At 49.2% G+C, this 16,712-nt stretch overlaps 1 protein-coding gene across 1 annotated transcript; it reads right to left on the bottom strand.

Moving 5' to 3' along the window:
- Positions 1 to 677: 677 nt before the first annotated feature.
- Positions 678 to 15,316, bottom strand: LOC144494072 (myelin and lymphocyte protein-like). Its single transcript, XM_078213649.1, has 4 exons — positions 15,138 to 15,316; positions 12,670 to 12,837; positions 5,402 to 5,521; positions 678 to 2,813 (listed from the first exon to the last, which is right to left on the bottom strand). The coding sequence occupies exons 1-4, from the start codon at positions 15,225 to 15,227 to the stop codon at positions 2,736 to 2,738; spliced, it is 456 nt and encodes a 151-aa protein (XP_078069775.1). The 5' UTR covers positions 15,228 to 15,316; the 3' UTR covers positions 678 to 2,735.
- Between the last annotated feature and the right edge of the window lie 1,396 nt (positions 15,317 to 16,712).

Raw genomic sequence — 16,712 nt, 5'->3', positions numbered from 1 at the left:
ATATGTTTTGAAATATAAACGTAGGGTGGGATTTTCTGGTGGTGGAGACCATTGGCCGCCAGTGGGATCACTCAGATCCACCCATGTCTATGGTATTCTGCATGGTTCACCTGTCTTTGAAATTGCCCAACAGGCGGCGAAAACTGGAGCTTTTCCTGCCCGTTTTTAGGGCGAGCTCAGTTTAATGAATTTCCGGCACTCTGTGGAGCACAGAGACCATAAGGGGATATACGCCAGTGAGGTGGGGCCTACTCCCGCCGGCAGCAGACTGCTGAGGGGGCCATTGCATATGCATCAATCTCCCAGTATACGGGAAGATCGGTTGACATGCATCTCCCCCATTCGCCCGGTCGCCGGCCAACCAATCACCACCCCGACACTCCCCCCCCGGCCGCCCCCCCCCCCTCCCCCCCCGCCGCCGACCCCCCTCTCAATGTCCAGCCTCCTGATAGCCAGACCCAGCCCCACCACCACACCCCATCCCCCATGCAGAGCTCCCCCCCACCGACCCCCCCCATTCCCTCCCCTTCTACATCCCTCACACCCCCTCCCCCCCTCCAGGGGTCTGGTTCTGCCCCACTCTGGCCCCACCCCCCCCCGCCCCAGACATGTGATCCCCCTGGTGTGGACCTCCACCAGTGGGGTCAGAAACATTAGTGAATGAAGTCGGCCATTTTCCAAAAGCCATATTTTTATTATCTCATCAATATTCACCTCATTAAACATATTCATTTATTGGACTGATTGGCACCATTCATAACGTGCCCACAATGCAGAGGGGAACACCCGAATGGACATTCGTTTAAATCCCCCTCTGCACAGCTGAGAGACCTTTAATTCAAGTTTGATGGAAGATCCTTATTCTGCCCAGCAACAGCACGAAGCTGCATTTTAAACCGGCCCTTGGCCAGAAGATCGGGATATCTGCGAGTCAAGACCTGGAGTGGGCTATATGGCATAACCAGACTGTCAATAAAATATTACAGAAATAAAATGGCCAAGGCAGGCAGAGAAACTTAATAAACTAGGATAAAAAGAATAAAAGATTAGATTAAATCCCCCTACACACAGCAAGACAAAATGACATTAACACCTAATCTCGCAAGCATAGAATACAGACACAAAACAGTAGAGGTCGATGTAGATAAGGGGACACATCGAGAGGATAATGGGAAACACATTAAAACATCGGGGCAAGAACAGGCAGTCCCATTAACACGGACACACACCATACAGATGCAAATTGACAAGCCTCCCAGGGAACTTCCTGACCAGACAGGCCACTTTATAAGTATTGTAAAAATGTATGAGCAAATGTTCCTGCTCGAATTTGGATCCCTGTAAATATCCAGAGCAAATGTATAACCATTGAGATCAACGTGGCCAAGCACTGTTTCTAAGCTGGCTATAGGGGTCTCCCTGGGTACCCAGTAATTGTACAATAAAGAAAAATGCTTTGAACATTGCCTTGCGACTCGACCTCTTGAATGCACTGGTACGAGGGATTTTTCCCTACAACAGTGAACCTGGTTAATTGAGTCCCGGACTCGCTGAAGAGACACCAATCAGTATTTGCGTATTGAAATCAGCCTCACGCCGTTCCCCGTCGCGAGGCTGATCACACAGAAATAATGGCCCAGGAAGATTGCAGCGAGCCGGACGCCAATCGCGATTCCCGTTTTTGGCCACCGGCTGATATTTCCCGGCCCGCCACGCTACCCGAGCAGAGCAGCGAGCCGGGAAAATCGCAGCCGTTACTTTTTGGGAAGGTGAATTTTCTGAACCTCTTTTCCTTTATCTAAGCTACTCTTTATACACAAACAGTGTGAGAGAAAAATGCATTATAATATGTTGCTCAGACCACCCTTCTAGTCTCTGGGAGTGCAAGATTGACCAGTCATTGGGAACTCCGTCTGCAACCTCAGCTCAGGAGAAGCTCATCCACACTGTAGACTTCAGAACAAAGCAACTTGAAATATTATTTAGAGGATTTCTTGACTTTCCAAATGTTTCGCTGAGAGGTCTATGGGAAATATTGCGATTACCATTCCCTTACACAGTGTAAATAGTAAGTGAAATGTATTTGCTATTTTGTAACCTTAGTTTTATATAAACGCTGTGGTTACAGTTGCAATGAGAATGATATAAAACAGCACTATGGAAGGAGCAATCAACAATTTATTAAACAAGAAAGAGTGCAGAAAAGATTTACCAGGATGCTACAGGGATTTGATGGTTTGAGTTATAAGGAGAGGCTGGATAGACTGAGATTTTTTTCGCTGGAGCGTAGGAGGCTGAGGGGTGATCTTATAGAGGTCTATAAAATAATGAGGGGCACAGATCAGCTAGATAGTCAATATCTTTTCCCAAAGGTAGGGGAGACTAAAACTAGAGGGCGTATGTTTAAGGTGAGAGGGGAGAGATACAAAAGTGTCCAGAGGGGCAAGTTTTTCACACAGAGGGTGGTGAGTGTCTGGAACAAGCTACCAGAGGTAGTAGTAGAGGCGGGTACAATTTTGTCTTTTAAAAAGCATTTAGACAGTTACATGGGTAAGATGGATATAGAGGGATATGGGCCAAACACAGGCAATTGGGACGAGCTTAGGGATTAAAAAAAGGGGCGGCATGGACCAGTTGGGCTGAAGGGCCATGCTGTAAACCTCTATGACTCTAATTTTGCAAAGGGAGCAAAAATCTTCTGGTAAAATGTTGGACTTCACTGCTTGTCTTGACGTTCATGAGGAGGACTTCCATCGTAATGCTGATAATACCGCATGTATCGTGTAGAGTAAGGTGCCCAAGAATGAAAACACCTGAAATAACAAGACATAAGAATGTTTAACAGAAAAGTGTCATAATAAAATAGCTTTCCTCAGAATTGGTTTGTGTCATTTCAGAAATGAAATTTGAACTATATTTTATTCTGCACATAGAAATATTATTTTAATACTTGCAAACTCAAGGAAACAGACAAGTTGTTCTGATATTTGCTCAGTGACATCCAAGCCTCACAGCTCAGGAATCAGGTCATTGCTGTAAGGGGGGTGGGGGAGGGGGGGGGGGGTTCGGCAGCAGAGCCTGCGCTCGCTGGGGAAACCAGCATAGATTGCTAGACATGAACTATTATTTAAATGGTAAAAAATTGCAGCGTGCTGCTGTGCAGAGGGACCTGGGTGTCCTTGTGCAGGAATCATAAGGAGTTGGTTTGCAGGTACAGCAGGTAATTAAGAAGGCAAATGGAATTTTGTCCTTCATTGCTGGAGGGATGGAGTTTAAAAACAGTGAGGTTATGTTGCAGCTGTATAAGGTGCTGGTGAGGCCACACCTGGAGTACTGTGTACAGTTTTGGTCTCCTTATTGAGAAAGGATATACTGGCACTGGAGCGGGTGCAGAGGAGATTCACTAGGTTGATTCTGGAGTTGAGAGGGTTGGCTTATGAGGAGAGACTGAGTAGACTGGGGCTATACTCATTGGAATTCAGAAGAATGAGGGGGTATCTTATAGAAACATATAAAATTATGAAGGGAATAGATAAGATAGAAGCAGGGAAGTTGTTTCTACTGGCAGGTGAAATTAGAACTAGGGGGCTTGGCCTCAAAATAAGGGGAAGCAGATTTAGGACTGAGTTGAGGAGGAACTTCTTCACACAAAGGGTTGTGAATCTGTGGAATTCCCTGCCCAGTGAAGCAGTTGAGGCAACCTCATTAAATGTTTTTAAGGCAAGGACAGATAAATTTTTGAACAGTAAAGAAATTAAGGGTTATGGTGAGCGGGCGGGTAAGTGGAGCTGAGTCCATGAAAAAATCAGCCATGATCTTATTGAATAGTGGAGCAGGCTCGAGGGGCCAGATGGCCTACTCCTCCTAGTTCTTATGTTCTTATGTTCTTCTGCATCCTGACCTGTGTGTACTGAGTATAAGTGTGCACCAATCGATCAACCACCCCCCCCCCCACCACTCACGGACACTGTGCCCCCCCATTACCCCCCCCCCCCAGATCCCCAATTGCCACCCCGCCGATTGCCACACCTGCCCCCACAGACTCCCCTGATCGCCACCTCCCCACAGATCCACCCCCTCGCCATCCCCCACCCAATCACTGGCTCCCTGTTCACTGGCCTCGACTCCCAGTCGGCGGCCCTGACCCCAGATTGTCAGCCCTGCCTCCAGCACCCATCCCCAATGCAGAGTTCCCCCCTCCATCCCCTCCGACCACCCCCCCCCCCCTCCCCCACCATCTGTCTGATTCTGCCCCCATCAGACCCAGCCCCCATCAAAGCTCGCCCCCATCAGGCCCCAGTGACATTCAAGCCTGGCACTGCCCAAAGGGCACTGCCCACCTTTGCCCAAGACCACCCAGTGGGCTTCAGTGGCCTCCGGTCCCATCGGCTCGGTCATCACATCAGGACCCTGTTGCTGGGGATCACCTGTGACCCTCACCGGTGAAGAGCTCCACCGGCGAGCTCAGTAAGCTAAGTGAGCCCGGACTATTACGTACCGGGCTCGCTAATCATATAAATATTTATATCAGCCTCGCATCCTTCCCAGGCACAAGGTTGATTACGCCTGCAAAAATAGCCTGGGAGGATCGCGAATGGCCCGATGCAGTTCCTGAGCACCCCTGGGCCTTAACACAAATCCCTCCCTTCTTCATTCCCCCAGGGAAGGTGATGAAACATGCCCAGCGCTAGGAAAATCTGCTTGTTAAAATCGGGAGGCTGGAAGCGGAGAAGGGAGTCCTCCAGGAGAAGCTGGAGGAGATTTCTACGCTTTGTTGCCTCCAAGATGTTCTTGCTGCCTTCAGACAGGCTGGAAGACTGCACCAGCCTCTGGAGATGGCAACACAACCCAGGACCACTCTTCTCGGTGCAACAACACTGCCTGTGTCTGTGAAGAGTGAGGCTCCCACAACAATTTTCATGGCTGGTGATGGCTGGGAGAATGCATGTGGAAGAGAGAATGTCCGGGGTGCGTGAGGTCCTTAATTATGCTGGCTGCTTTGTCGAGGCAGTGGGAAATGTAAACAGAGTCAATGGATGGGAGGCTGGTTTGCGTGATGGATTGGGCTACATTCACGACCTTTTGTAGTTCCTTGCGGTCTTGGGCAGAGCAGGAGCCATACCAAGCTGTGATACAACCAGGAAGAATGCTTTCTATGGTGCATCTATAAAAGTTGGTGAGAGTCGTAGCTGACATGCCAAATTTCCGTAGTCTTCTGTGAAAGTGGAGGCATTGGTGGGCTTTCTTAACTATAGTGTCTAATGTTCTGCTTTTTGAAATCACTGAATCTTTGCATATTGGATTCATTTTATCTGTTTGTTAAATATTGTACTGATCCCATTGACGGCACAGATTCTGTAAAAATCAGATTGAGTATATCAGCAAACGCATGATGACTTACCGAAGCAGGGATGTTCAATTTGTAAATATTCCCATCTCCCAAAAATAACCTTGTGTCTCTAGCCTCCTGGACAGCAATACTTAAATATAACGCAACTGCAGCAATGTGGTAGATGACATCCTGGGAGAGAAGGACAATCACAGAATGAGAAACTAATTCATGCAATCATTTTACAATCAGCCCCCAAAAGCTCAGATGCACTGAGAGAAACCATTGAGGTTTCATTAGGGACACTGCAATACTTGTTCCTTTTTTATTCATTTTTGGGTTTGTGGTCATCATTGGGTAGGCCAGTATTTAGTACTAATCCTTAAATGCACTTGCAAAGGTGGTGGTGAGCTTCCTTCTTGAACCGCTGCAATCCGTATGGTGTAGGTACACCCACAGCACTGCTCAGGGAGGGAATCCCAGGATTGTGAGCCAGTGACAATGAAGGAACAGTGATATATTCCCAAGTACGGATGGTGAGTGATCTGCAGGGGAACTTGCAGGTGGTGGCATTCCCAGGTATCGTCTGCCCGTGTCCTCCTAGATGGTAGTGGACGTGGGTTTGGAAGGTGCTACCTAAAGAACCTTGTTGAATTCCCCCTGCAGTGCAGCCTATAGATAACGCACACTGCTGCCACTGTGTGTCAGTGGTGGAGGGATTGAATGTTTGTGGAAGGTGTGGCAAACAGACATGTGTGTAGTTTCCAGAGTGCTGTTCCTGAGCCGCACCCATCCAGGCAAGTGGAGAATATTCCATCACACTCCTGATTTGTGCTGTGTAGATGGTGGATAGGATTCCCTCTTTTGGTCCTCCTTGTTGCTAGAAAGTGCTTGTGTGAGACCAGAACAATCAAAGAATCCTCTGACTCTCATTGACTTGCCTCACACTTGAATAATAATGATTTAGCTGAGGTACCAGAGGGCAATTGCATCCCACTCAGTGCCTTCAGAGAGGGGCAGCACAGTGGCACAGTGGTTAGCACTGCTGCCTCGCAGCGCCAGGGACCCGGGTTCGATTCCCAGCTTACATTACTGTCTGTGTAGAGTCTGTGTATGTTCTCCCCGTGTCTGCATGTGTTTCAAAGAACAAAAGAACAAAGAACAATACAGCACAGGAACAGGCCCTTCGGCCCTCCAAGCCCGCGCCGCTCCCTGGTCCAAACTAGACCATTCTTTTGTATCCTTCCATTCCCACTCCGTTCATATGGCTGTCTAGATAAGTCTTAAACGTTCCCAGTGTGTCCGCCTCCACCACCTTGCCTGGCAGCGCATTCCAGGCCCCCACCACCCTCTGTGTAAAATATGGCCGTCTGATATCTGTGTTAAACCTCCCCCCCTTCACCTTGAACCTATGACCCCTCGTGAACGTCACCACCGACGTGGGGAAAAGTTTCCCACCGTTCACCCTATCTATGCCTTTCATAATTTTATACACCTCTATTAAGTCTCCCCTCATCCTCCGTCTTTCCAGGGAGAACAACCCCAGCTTACCCAATCTCTCCTCATAACTAAGCCCCTCCATACCAGGTAACATCCTGGTAAACCTCCTCTGTACTCTCTCCAAAGCCTCCACGTCCTTCTGGTAGTGTGGCGACCAGAACTGGACGCAGTATTCCAGATGCGGCCGAACCAACGTTCTATACATCTGCAACATCAGACCCCAACTTTTATACTCTATGCCCCATCGTATAAAGGCAAGCATGCCATATGCCTTCTTCACCGCCTTCTCCACCTGTGACGTCACTTTCAAGGATCTGTGGACTTGCACACCCAGGTCCCTCTGCGTATCTACACCCTTTATGGTTCTGCCATTTATCATATAGCTCCTCCCGACATTATTTCTACCAAAATGCATCACTTCGCATTTATCAGGATTGAACTCAATCTGCCATTTCTTTGCCCAAATTTCCAGCCTATCTATATCCTTCTGTAGCTTCTGACAATGCTCCTCACTATCTGCAAGTCCTGCCAATTTTGTGTCGTCCGCAAACTTACTGATCACCCCAGTTACACCTTGATGCGCGACAATCAAGCACGTGGAACAAGGCTTCAGTATTGAAGGCTTTTATTGTCTAACAATGGAACTACTAACACGAATACACCAGTTCAGACTGAAGGGGTCCTGCCGGAGCAGAGGGTCTTATACCTCTCCTCCGGAGGCGGGGCCCCACCGGGATGTGCCATAATAACACTTATAACAGGTAAACACCCTAACCCAACAACATTGTACAACCCCCACAGTGACAACACCCTAGCCCAACAGTAACATAATAACAACCCCCAGTGGTAACCAACGATGGTTCACCACATTCACCCCTCCTTTAAAAACAAAGGCCGGCGGGGTGCAAAAAAAAAAACAGGTCATATGTACAAAATTCACAAGTCCAGACGGTCTGGAGGACCGCACCGTCGCTGTGATCTCCTCAACACCGGTTGCGAAACCGCAGCAGGTGCTTGCGGTGGCGTTCTCTCCAAAACAACGTCCGGCTGTCCCCTCAAGGACTCACGGGCCGGTTGGCCCTGGTGAGGCGATGGTGCAGGGGATCCTGGAACCTTCGGTGGTGGCGCCGATCTCCGAGTCTCAGGCAAGCTGTACATGGGAGTAGAACTGTTATGCACTGGTCCCGGTGCTGACCGCGCCACGTCTGGGGAAGAAATGAGTAGTAGGGGATTCGTGACAGGGGGTATGGGAGCGACAGGAGTTGCTACGTCCCCTGCGGGCGCCAGGTCTCTAATGGAGACAGTGTCCTCTCGCCCGTCAGGATATGCCACATAGGCATACTGAGGGTTGGCGTGGAGGAGTTGGACCGGTTCGACCAAGGGGTCGGACCTGCGAGCCCTCACATGTCGCCGCAGAAGGACGGGTCCTGGGTACGTCAACCAGGCTGGTAATGAGATCCCCGAGGATGACTTCCGAGGGAATGAGAACATCCTCTCGTGGGGAGTAGCATTGGTTGCCGTACACAGGAGGGAGTGGATAGAATGGAGCGCATTTGGAAGGACCTCCTGCCAACGGGAGACTGGAAGGCCCCTGGATTTCAGTGCCAGTAGGACAGCCTTCCAGACTGTAGCATTCTCCCTTTCCACCTGTCCGTTACCCCTAGGGTTGTAGCTTGTGGTTCTACTAGAGGCAATCCCGAATGAGAGCAGGAATTGCCTCAAGTCGTTGCTCATGAACGACGAGCCCCTGTCGCTATGAATGTAGCAGGGGTACCCGAACAGGGTAAAAAGCTCACTGAATGCCTTGATGACGGTGGCAGTCGACGTGTCCGCACAGGGGACAACAAACGGGAACCGGGAGTACTCGTCTATTATGTTGAGGAAATAGACGTTCCGGTCCGTTGAGGGAAGGGGGCCCTTAAAATCCACACTCAGCCTCTCAAAAGGGCGAGTGGCCTTGACCAATTGTGCCCGGTCTGGTCGATAAAAGTGTGGTTTGCATTCTGCGCAAATCCGACAGCTTCTCGTCACTGACCTGACATCCTCCACCGAGTAGGGCAGGTTGCGGGCTTTGACGAAATGGTAGAGTCGGGTGACTCCAGGATGACACAAGTCATTGTGGAGGGCCTTCAAGCGGTCCTCCTGCATGATGGCGCATGTTCCGCGCGAGAGGGCATCCGAGGGCTCATTGAGCTTCCCTGGACGATACATAATATCGTAATTATAGGTGGAGAGCTCAATTCTCCACCGCAAGATCTTATCGTTCTTGATCTTGCCCCTCTCCGTGTTGCTGAACATAAACGCCACGGATCGTTGATCCGTGATCAGAGTGAACCGCTTCCCCGCCAGGTAATGGCGCCAGTGTCTGACTGCCTCCACAATGGCCTGAGCCTCCTTCTCCACCGCTGAGTGCCGAATTTCGGGGCCTTGAAGGGTGCGGGAAAAGAACGCGACGGGCCTGCCTGCCTGGTTTAGTGTGGCGGCTAGGGCGAAATCAGATGCATCACTCTCCACCTGGAAAGGGATGGATTCATCCACCGCGTGCATCGTGGCTTTCGAAATGTCGCTTTTCAAAGCCTTGAAGGCCAATTGGGCCTCCGGCGTAAGTGGGAAGGTCGTGGACTTGATGAGCGGACGAGCTTTGACCGCGTAATTGGGGACCCACTGTGCATAGTACGAAAAGAACCCGAGGCATCTCCTCAGTGCTTTCGTGCTAGCGGGCACGGGAAGTTCAGAAAGGGGGCGCATACGGTCTGGATCAGGGCCAATGACCCCGTTTTCCACCACGTATCCGAGGATGGCTAACCTGCGCGTACGGAATACGCACTTCTCCCTGTTATAGGTCAGATTCAGGCGAGATGCAGTGCGCAGAAAGTGTTGGAGATTCGTGTCATGGTCCTGCTGGTCATGGCCGCAGATGGTGACGTTATCCAGGTACGGGAAGGTAGCCCGCAACCCGTTCTGGTCCACCATTCGGTCCATAGCACGCTGGAAGACCGAGACCCCATTGGTGACACCAAATGGAACCCTGAGGAAATGGTATAGACGACCATCCGCCTCAAAAGCCGTATATTGTCGGTCCTCTGGGCGGATGGGGAGTTGATGGTAGGCGGACTTAAGGTCTATGGTAGAGAACACTCGGTACTGCGCAATCTGATTGACCATATCAGAAATGCGCGGGAGAGGATACGCATCCAGCTGCGTATAACGGTTAATGGTCTGACTGTAGTCGATGACCATCCGAGGTTTGTTCCCGCTTTTGACTACCACGACCTGCGCTCTCCACGGACTAGCACTGGCCTGTATGATCCCTTCCTTGAGGAGCCGCTGAACCTCAGATCTAATAAAGATCCGGTCCTCAGCGCTGTAATGCCTACTTTTAGTAGCGATGGGCTTGCAGCCTGGTACCAGATTCTTAAATAGGGATGGTGTAGTGATTTTCAGAGTGGAAAGATTGCATGCGGGGCGCTTTGGGCAATTTGGAGGCTGCGGCTGATTCCCTACTGCCAGTGAAGGGAGTGGCCCACCGTACTGTAGGATCACACTCTTCATGTGGACCATAAAATTTAGTCCGAGGAGAATTGGCGCACAAAGGTGAGGTAACACAAGGAGCCTGTATTGCTCGTAAATTGTGCCCTGTACCTCTAGAGTTACCATACATCGTCCTTGGATCGGTACAGACCGGGACCGTGATGCCATGGAAATTGTCTGCTTGGCAGGGAGAACCCGGAGTCCACACCTTTTAGCAGTTTCAGGGTGTATGAAACTCTCGGTGCTCCCACTGTCAAACAGACAATTCACAGTTCGACCATTTACCTTTATATCCATCATTGAATTCTCAAGCCTGTGGTGCTTAGTCTGGTCCAGGGAGATCGACGCCACCGTTGGCCCCTGGGCGTCACTGCATGCCGCCGATGTTGATGCTGAGGACCCCTGCTGGTCGCTCCTAGTCGTCGTGGACCATGATGGCCGCCCCCATGAATCGCACGTGGGCGAGGGCGCCAAACGCAGCGACTCCTGGTGGTCTTCCTCCTCCTCCGTCAGCCACGATGGCGCCGTCCTGGATTCGCACGTGGTCGGACCTCGTGGGTACTGCGACGCCGAAGGAGATTGTCTCCGTTCTGGAGGGTTACAAGCCGCACTGCCGTTTTTAGACTTCGACCTGCAGACTTTACCGTAGTGGCCTTTTTTACCGCACTGGCTGCAGATTGCCGTTCTTGCCGGACACTGTTGCCGTGGATGCTTGGCCCCACCGCAAAAATAGCATTGCTGGCCACCTGGAGCTGCCGCCGTCGTCGGATCGATCTGGGAGCGCGGGTTTGCGGGGCGAGGAGGGAGCTGGGCTTGCTCTTGCCACGTTGACTCCACGTGGTCCTCGGGGTACAGCGCCAAGCTTTTCGACGCCGCTTCCAGCATCTCAGCCATCTCCATCGCTTGGGTCAAGTCGAGGTTCCCCTTTTCCAGTAATTTAAGCCGGATGTACGAGGACCCTACCCCTGCTACGAACGCGTCTCGGGCGAGGTCGTACATGTATTGTTCGGCTGATACGTCTTTACAATCGCAACCCCTGGCAAGCTGCAAGAGCTCATTGGCGTAGTCCTCCATGGTTTCGCCCGACTGCCGACGTCGTGTAGCGAGGAGGTAACGAGCGTGTATCTCGTTGGGTGGTTTCGTGTATCGTTTCTTCAAGAGCTCGACGGCCCTCGGGTAAGTGGGAGCCGCACGAATCGCGAGATAAATCGTGTCGCTTACCCTTGCGTGGAGGACTTGGAGTTTGTCGCTGTCTGTAGTAATAGCTACAGAGGCAGCCAGGTAGTCTTCGAAACACTTCCACCAGTGGTCGAAGGTGTTAGCGGCACCGACCGCACGTGGGTCCAGCGCCAGACGATCTGGTTTCAAGATCTGTTCCATACTCTTTTTTTTTTGTACAGCTGAGAGTTTTCTGTTAGACAATAAAATTGATGCGCGACAATCAAGCACGTGGAACAAGGCTTCAGTATTGAAGGCTTTTATTGTCTAACAATGGAACTACTAACACGAATACACCAGTTCAGACTGAAGGGGTCCTGCCGGAGCAGAGGGTCTTATACCTCTCCTCCGGAGGCGGGGCCCCACCGGGATGTGCCATAATAACACTTATAACAGGTAAACACCCTAACCCAACAACATTGTACAACCCCCACAGTGACAACACCCTAGCCCAACAGTAACATAATAACAACCCCCAGTGGTAACCAACGATGGTTCACCACACACCTTCTTCCAGATCATTTATATAAATCACAAACACTCCAGGTGCTCTGGTTTCCTCCCACACTCCAAAGATGTGCGGGTTCAGTGGATTGTCCATGCTAAATTGCCCCTTAGTGTCAGGGTAGAGTAAATACATGGGATTATAGGGCTAGGGCCTGGGTGGGATTGTGGTCAGTGCAGACTCGATGGGCCGAAGGGCCTCCTTCTGCACTGTAGGATTCAATGATTCTACGTCCTGTTAAAGCAGTGAATGGGAGCAAACACAAGGGTGAATTCTGAGCTCAGACTTGGGAGGCTTGTTTTGCATCTGATCCCCCACCTCTCCCCAACACCCACCCCCAAAGCACCCAACCAGACCAAAACACACAGGCAGTTCCAAATGTACCCTTCATACAGTGGGCTGGATCTTAACTGATAGTGTAAACAGGTATAGAGCAGGAATTAAGAAGAAATGAAGCCATAATGGAATGGTGGAGCAGACTCAATGGGCCGAATGGCCTAATTCTGCTCCTATGTCTTATGGTCTTATAGTCTACCTGCATGATCTGCTGTATAACATGGAACCACATGGAAGGCCATAAACATACCAGTGCAGTCCATGAGGATGAACTGTTCTGAACTCCAACCATGTACGATATGAGAAGCAATGTGGTTACAATAAAGCAGGAAACCGAAACAAACATCAACCAGCCTTGGAGATCTGGAGATGGAATTTTACTCGAAGCCACAAGGATCCAAACTAGGCCACCAATAACCTAAAACAAACAAAATACAGTGCAAAGAATGTTAGATATTAAACCTCTATCTCACTTGTCTACCCCACACATGACTCCAGGTTACGTGGTTCACACAGGATGCATTTGAACAAATGATTAAGAACACTTAATGCCCATTGGGCATGATCCAGCGATGCCGTTTTCTGCTGACGTAAATCCCAGTAATGACCACTACATTTCGCGAGCGGCCAAAAAAGGGGTTTGCGCCAGCGAGATCTCAGTTTGAGATCCGCCCCACCCCCCTGCCGGTGATGTGATCAGGTTCACATCTCCAAAAAACAAAGAACAAAGAAAATTACAGCACAGGAACAAGCCCTTTGGCCCTCCAAGCCTGCACCGACCATGCTGCCCGACTTAACTAAAACCCCCTACGCTTCTGGGGACCATATCCCTCTATTCCCATCTCATTCATGTACTTGTCAAGACACCCCTTAAAAGTCACTACCGTATCCGCTTCCGCTACCTCCCCCGGCAACGAGTTCCAGGCACCCACCACTCTCTGTGTACAAAATCTGCCTCGTACATCTCTTTTAAACCTTGCCCCTCGCACCTTAAACATATGCCCCCTAGTAATTGACTCTTCCACCCTGGGAAAAAGCTTCTGACTATCCACTCTGTCCATGTCTTTCATAATCTTGTAGACTTCTATCAGGTCTCCCCTCAACCTCTGTCGCTCCAGTGAGAACAAACAAAGTTTCTCCAACCTCTCCTCATAGCTAATGCCCTCCAAACCAGGCAACATCCTGGTAAATCTTTTCTGTACCCTCTCCAAAGCCTCCACATCCTTCTGGTAGTGTGGCGACCAGAATTGAACGCTATATTCCAAGTTTGGCCTCACTAAGGTTCTATAAAGCGTCAACATGACTTGCCAATTTTTAAACTCAATACCCCGGCCAATGAAGGCAAGCATGCCGTATGCCTTCTTGACTACCTTCTCCACCTGCATTGCCACTTTCAGTGACCTGTGTACCTGTACACCCACATCCCTTTGCCTATCAATACTCCTAAGGGTTCTGCCATTTACTGTATATTTCCTATCTGTATTCGACCTTCCAAAATGCATTACCTCACATTTGTCCGGATTAAACTCCATCTGCCATCTCTCTGCCCAAGTCTCCAACTGATCTATATCCTGCTGCATCCTCTGATGGTCCTCATTGCTATCCACAAATCCACGAACCTTTGTGTCATCCGCAAACTTACTAATCAATCCAGTTACATTTTCCTCCAAATCTATCTAGAAAAGGCGTAGACCTGATTTCCATGCACTTTAATAAATTTACACCTAATTACAGGGCTTGACACTGTAACGCCCACTCATGATGTTTATTCATCCCCCCCACCCCCCAACCCCCCCTCCGCCACCGCACCCCCCCTCTTCCCACAGTGCAATGTCACGCTGATGCTAATCGCTACTGATTTTGAAAAGTGAAAATAAGCCTTGATGACCTCGCCCAGTGTGCGGAGCTGCCTGTAGCCCCTGGGGACCTGACTGGGCAATGTGCCCTGACACCCTGGCAGTGTCTCCTGGTAATTCCCCTTGGCAGTGCCCCTTTTGATGTGATTTTGATTTGATTTGATTTGATTTATTATTGTCACATATATTAACATACAGTGAAAAGTATTGTTTCTTGCGCGCCATATAGACAAAGCATACCGTTCATAGAGAAGGAAATGAGAGAGTGCAGAATGTAGTGTTATAGTCATAGCTAGGGTGCAGAGAAAGATCAACTTAATGCAAGGTAAGTCCATTCAAAAGTCTGATGGCAGCAGGGAAGAAGCTGTTCTTGAGTCGGTCGGTACGTGACCTCAGACTTTTGTATCTTTTTCCCAAAGGAAGAAGGTGGAAGAGAGAATGTCCGGGATGTGTGGGGTCCTTAATTATGCTGGCTGCTTTGCCGAGGCAGCGGAAAGTGTAGACAGAGTCAATGGATGGGAGGCTGGTTTGAGTGAGGTATGGGTATGCATACAGCAACAATTCACTATTAACAAATGCAGATCCCAAGAGACCAACAGAGATTGCAGAAATCTTCAAAAAAAAATCACCTGGTTCCATTTATTTTGTTGTATACATACAAACTTCCCACGGAAATCAAGGAATCCTGTTCATGGAAAGCTTCTAACAAAGCTTCTGACAAAGACACACTCAAAGTATAAATATACATACATGTTGCTTGAAATGTCAATCTATACATATATATACTTTGAGTGTAAGGTATATATATATATAGATATACATTCCAAGCACCAACTAAATAAAATAATGAGATGTTACTCACAAGTTCACCGATCATCAGAACCTCTGGAAATGAGGTGAACACTTTGCACCCCGATGGTATGGGACTAGTTGAAGTGGCAGCAGCCGACATGATCTTATCTGAGGCAGTCAAGAAGTTGCAAGAAAGATTTGCTGGTGAATGCACTCACGATGAAGAGACACTCTGAATCTACAAATCCCAATGTGTTAAGAATTATATAACTCAGACACCACCCTCGGGCACTCTCATCTTATCTTAATAGCACCAATACCACCTCCCATGTGAGACATTTATTAACCATTTTACTGGATGTTGCTGGCGAGGTCAACATTTATTACCCTTGTGACTGCAGATGAGATGGAGTAGAAAGAGAGAGAGTGATTGTGCGAAATGATCCCGAGTTGAGAATTTTGTCACCGTTTTTATTTATATTCATTCGTGGGACATGGGCGTCGCTGGCTGGCCAGCGTTTATTGCCCATCCCTAGTTGCCCGAGGGCAGTTTGCAGTGGCTCTGGATTCGTTCAGACCAGGTAAGAATGGCAGATTTCTTTCCTTAAAGGACATTAGTGAACTCGATGGGTTTTTCCCAACAATCGATTCATGGTTATCAGTAGATTCTTAATTCCAGATATTTTTTATTGAATTCAAATTCCACCATCTGCCGTGGCGGGATTCGAACCCGGGTCCCCAGAACATTAGCTGAGTTTCTGGATTACTAATCTAGCGATAATGCCACTAGGCCTTCACCTCCCCTTATCTTTGTGCCTGTCTTTATTTGCTCTAAGCTAAGGTTAGCCTGACCACGGTTGTTTGTAAGATTTTACAGTCCATTATTAAGGATGAAATGTCAGAAGACTTGGAAGTGCATGGTAAAATAGGGTGAGGTCAGCATGGTTTCATCAAGGGGAGTTAATGGCTGACAAATCTGTTAGAATTCTTTGAGGAGGTAATGAGCAGGTTAGACACAGGACAGCCAGTGGATGTTATCTACTTGGATTTCTAGAAGGCCTTGACAAGGTGCTGCACAGGAGGCTGCTGAGCAAGGTAAGAGCCCATGGTGTTAGAAGCAAGGTACTAGCATGGATAGAAGGTTGGCTGTCTGGTAGAAGGCAGAGAGTGGGGATAAAGGGGCCCTTTTCAGGATGGCAGCCGGTGACCAGTGGAATTCTGCAGGGGTCAGTGTTGGGACAACAACTTTTCACTCTATACATATATGATCTAGATGAAGGAACCAAGGGCATTGTGGCTAAATTTGCAGATGATACAAAAACAAGTGGAGGGACAAGTAGTATTGAGGAAGCAGGGGGGCTGCAGAAGGACGTGGACAGGTTAGGAGAGTGGGCAAAGAAATGACAGATGGAATACAATGTGGGAAAGTGTTGGGTTATGGGCTGGGATTCTCACGACCCGCTACACTGCTCAAGCAGGGAGACACCTGTGATGAGATGCCAGTCACGAATTTCCCAGGTGCTTTATTTGAGCATGATCAGTTCTGCGCTGGAAATCAGTGTGGAGCTGATTATCATATTGAACTGAGCATTTCAGTATGATTAGCTGGCACTGGATGGTATTCTCCAGGCACTAGTGTCTCCCA

Source organism: Mustelus asterias, chromosome 5 (genome assembly GCF_964213995.1).
Source record: "Mustelus asterias chromosome 5, sMusAst1.hap1.1, whole genome shotgun sequence".
In the NCBI taxonomy this organism is placed as follows: domain Eukaryota; kingdom Metazoa; phylum Chordata; class Chondrichthyes; order Carcharhiniformes; family Triakidae; genus Mustelus; species Mustelus asterias.
This window is presented reverse-complemented; position numbering and strand designations above follow the sequence as displayed.

Coding starts and splice junctions, on each gene's coding strand:
- LOC144494072 (XM_078213649.1), bottom strand. CDS start 15,227: ATGTCGGCTGCTGCCACTTCAACTAGTCCCATACCATCGGGGTGCAAA. Junction 12,838..15,137: donor TTCTGATGATCGGTGAACTT/GTGAGTAACATC, acceptor TGTTTGTTTTAG/GTTATTGGTGGCCTAGTTTG. Junction 5,522..12,669: donor CATCCTCATGGACTGCACTG/GTATGTTTATGG, acceptor CTTCTCTCCCAG/GATGTCATCTACCACATTGC.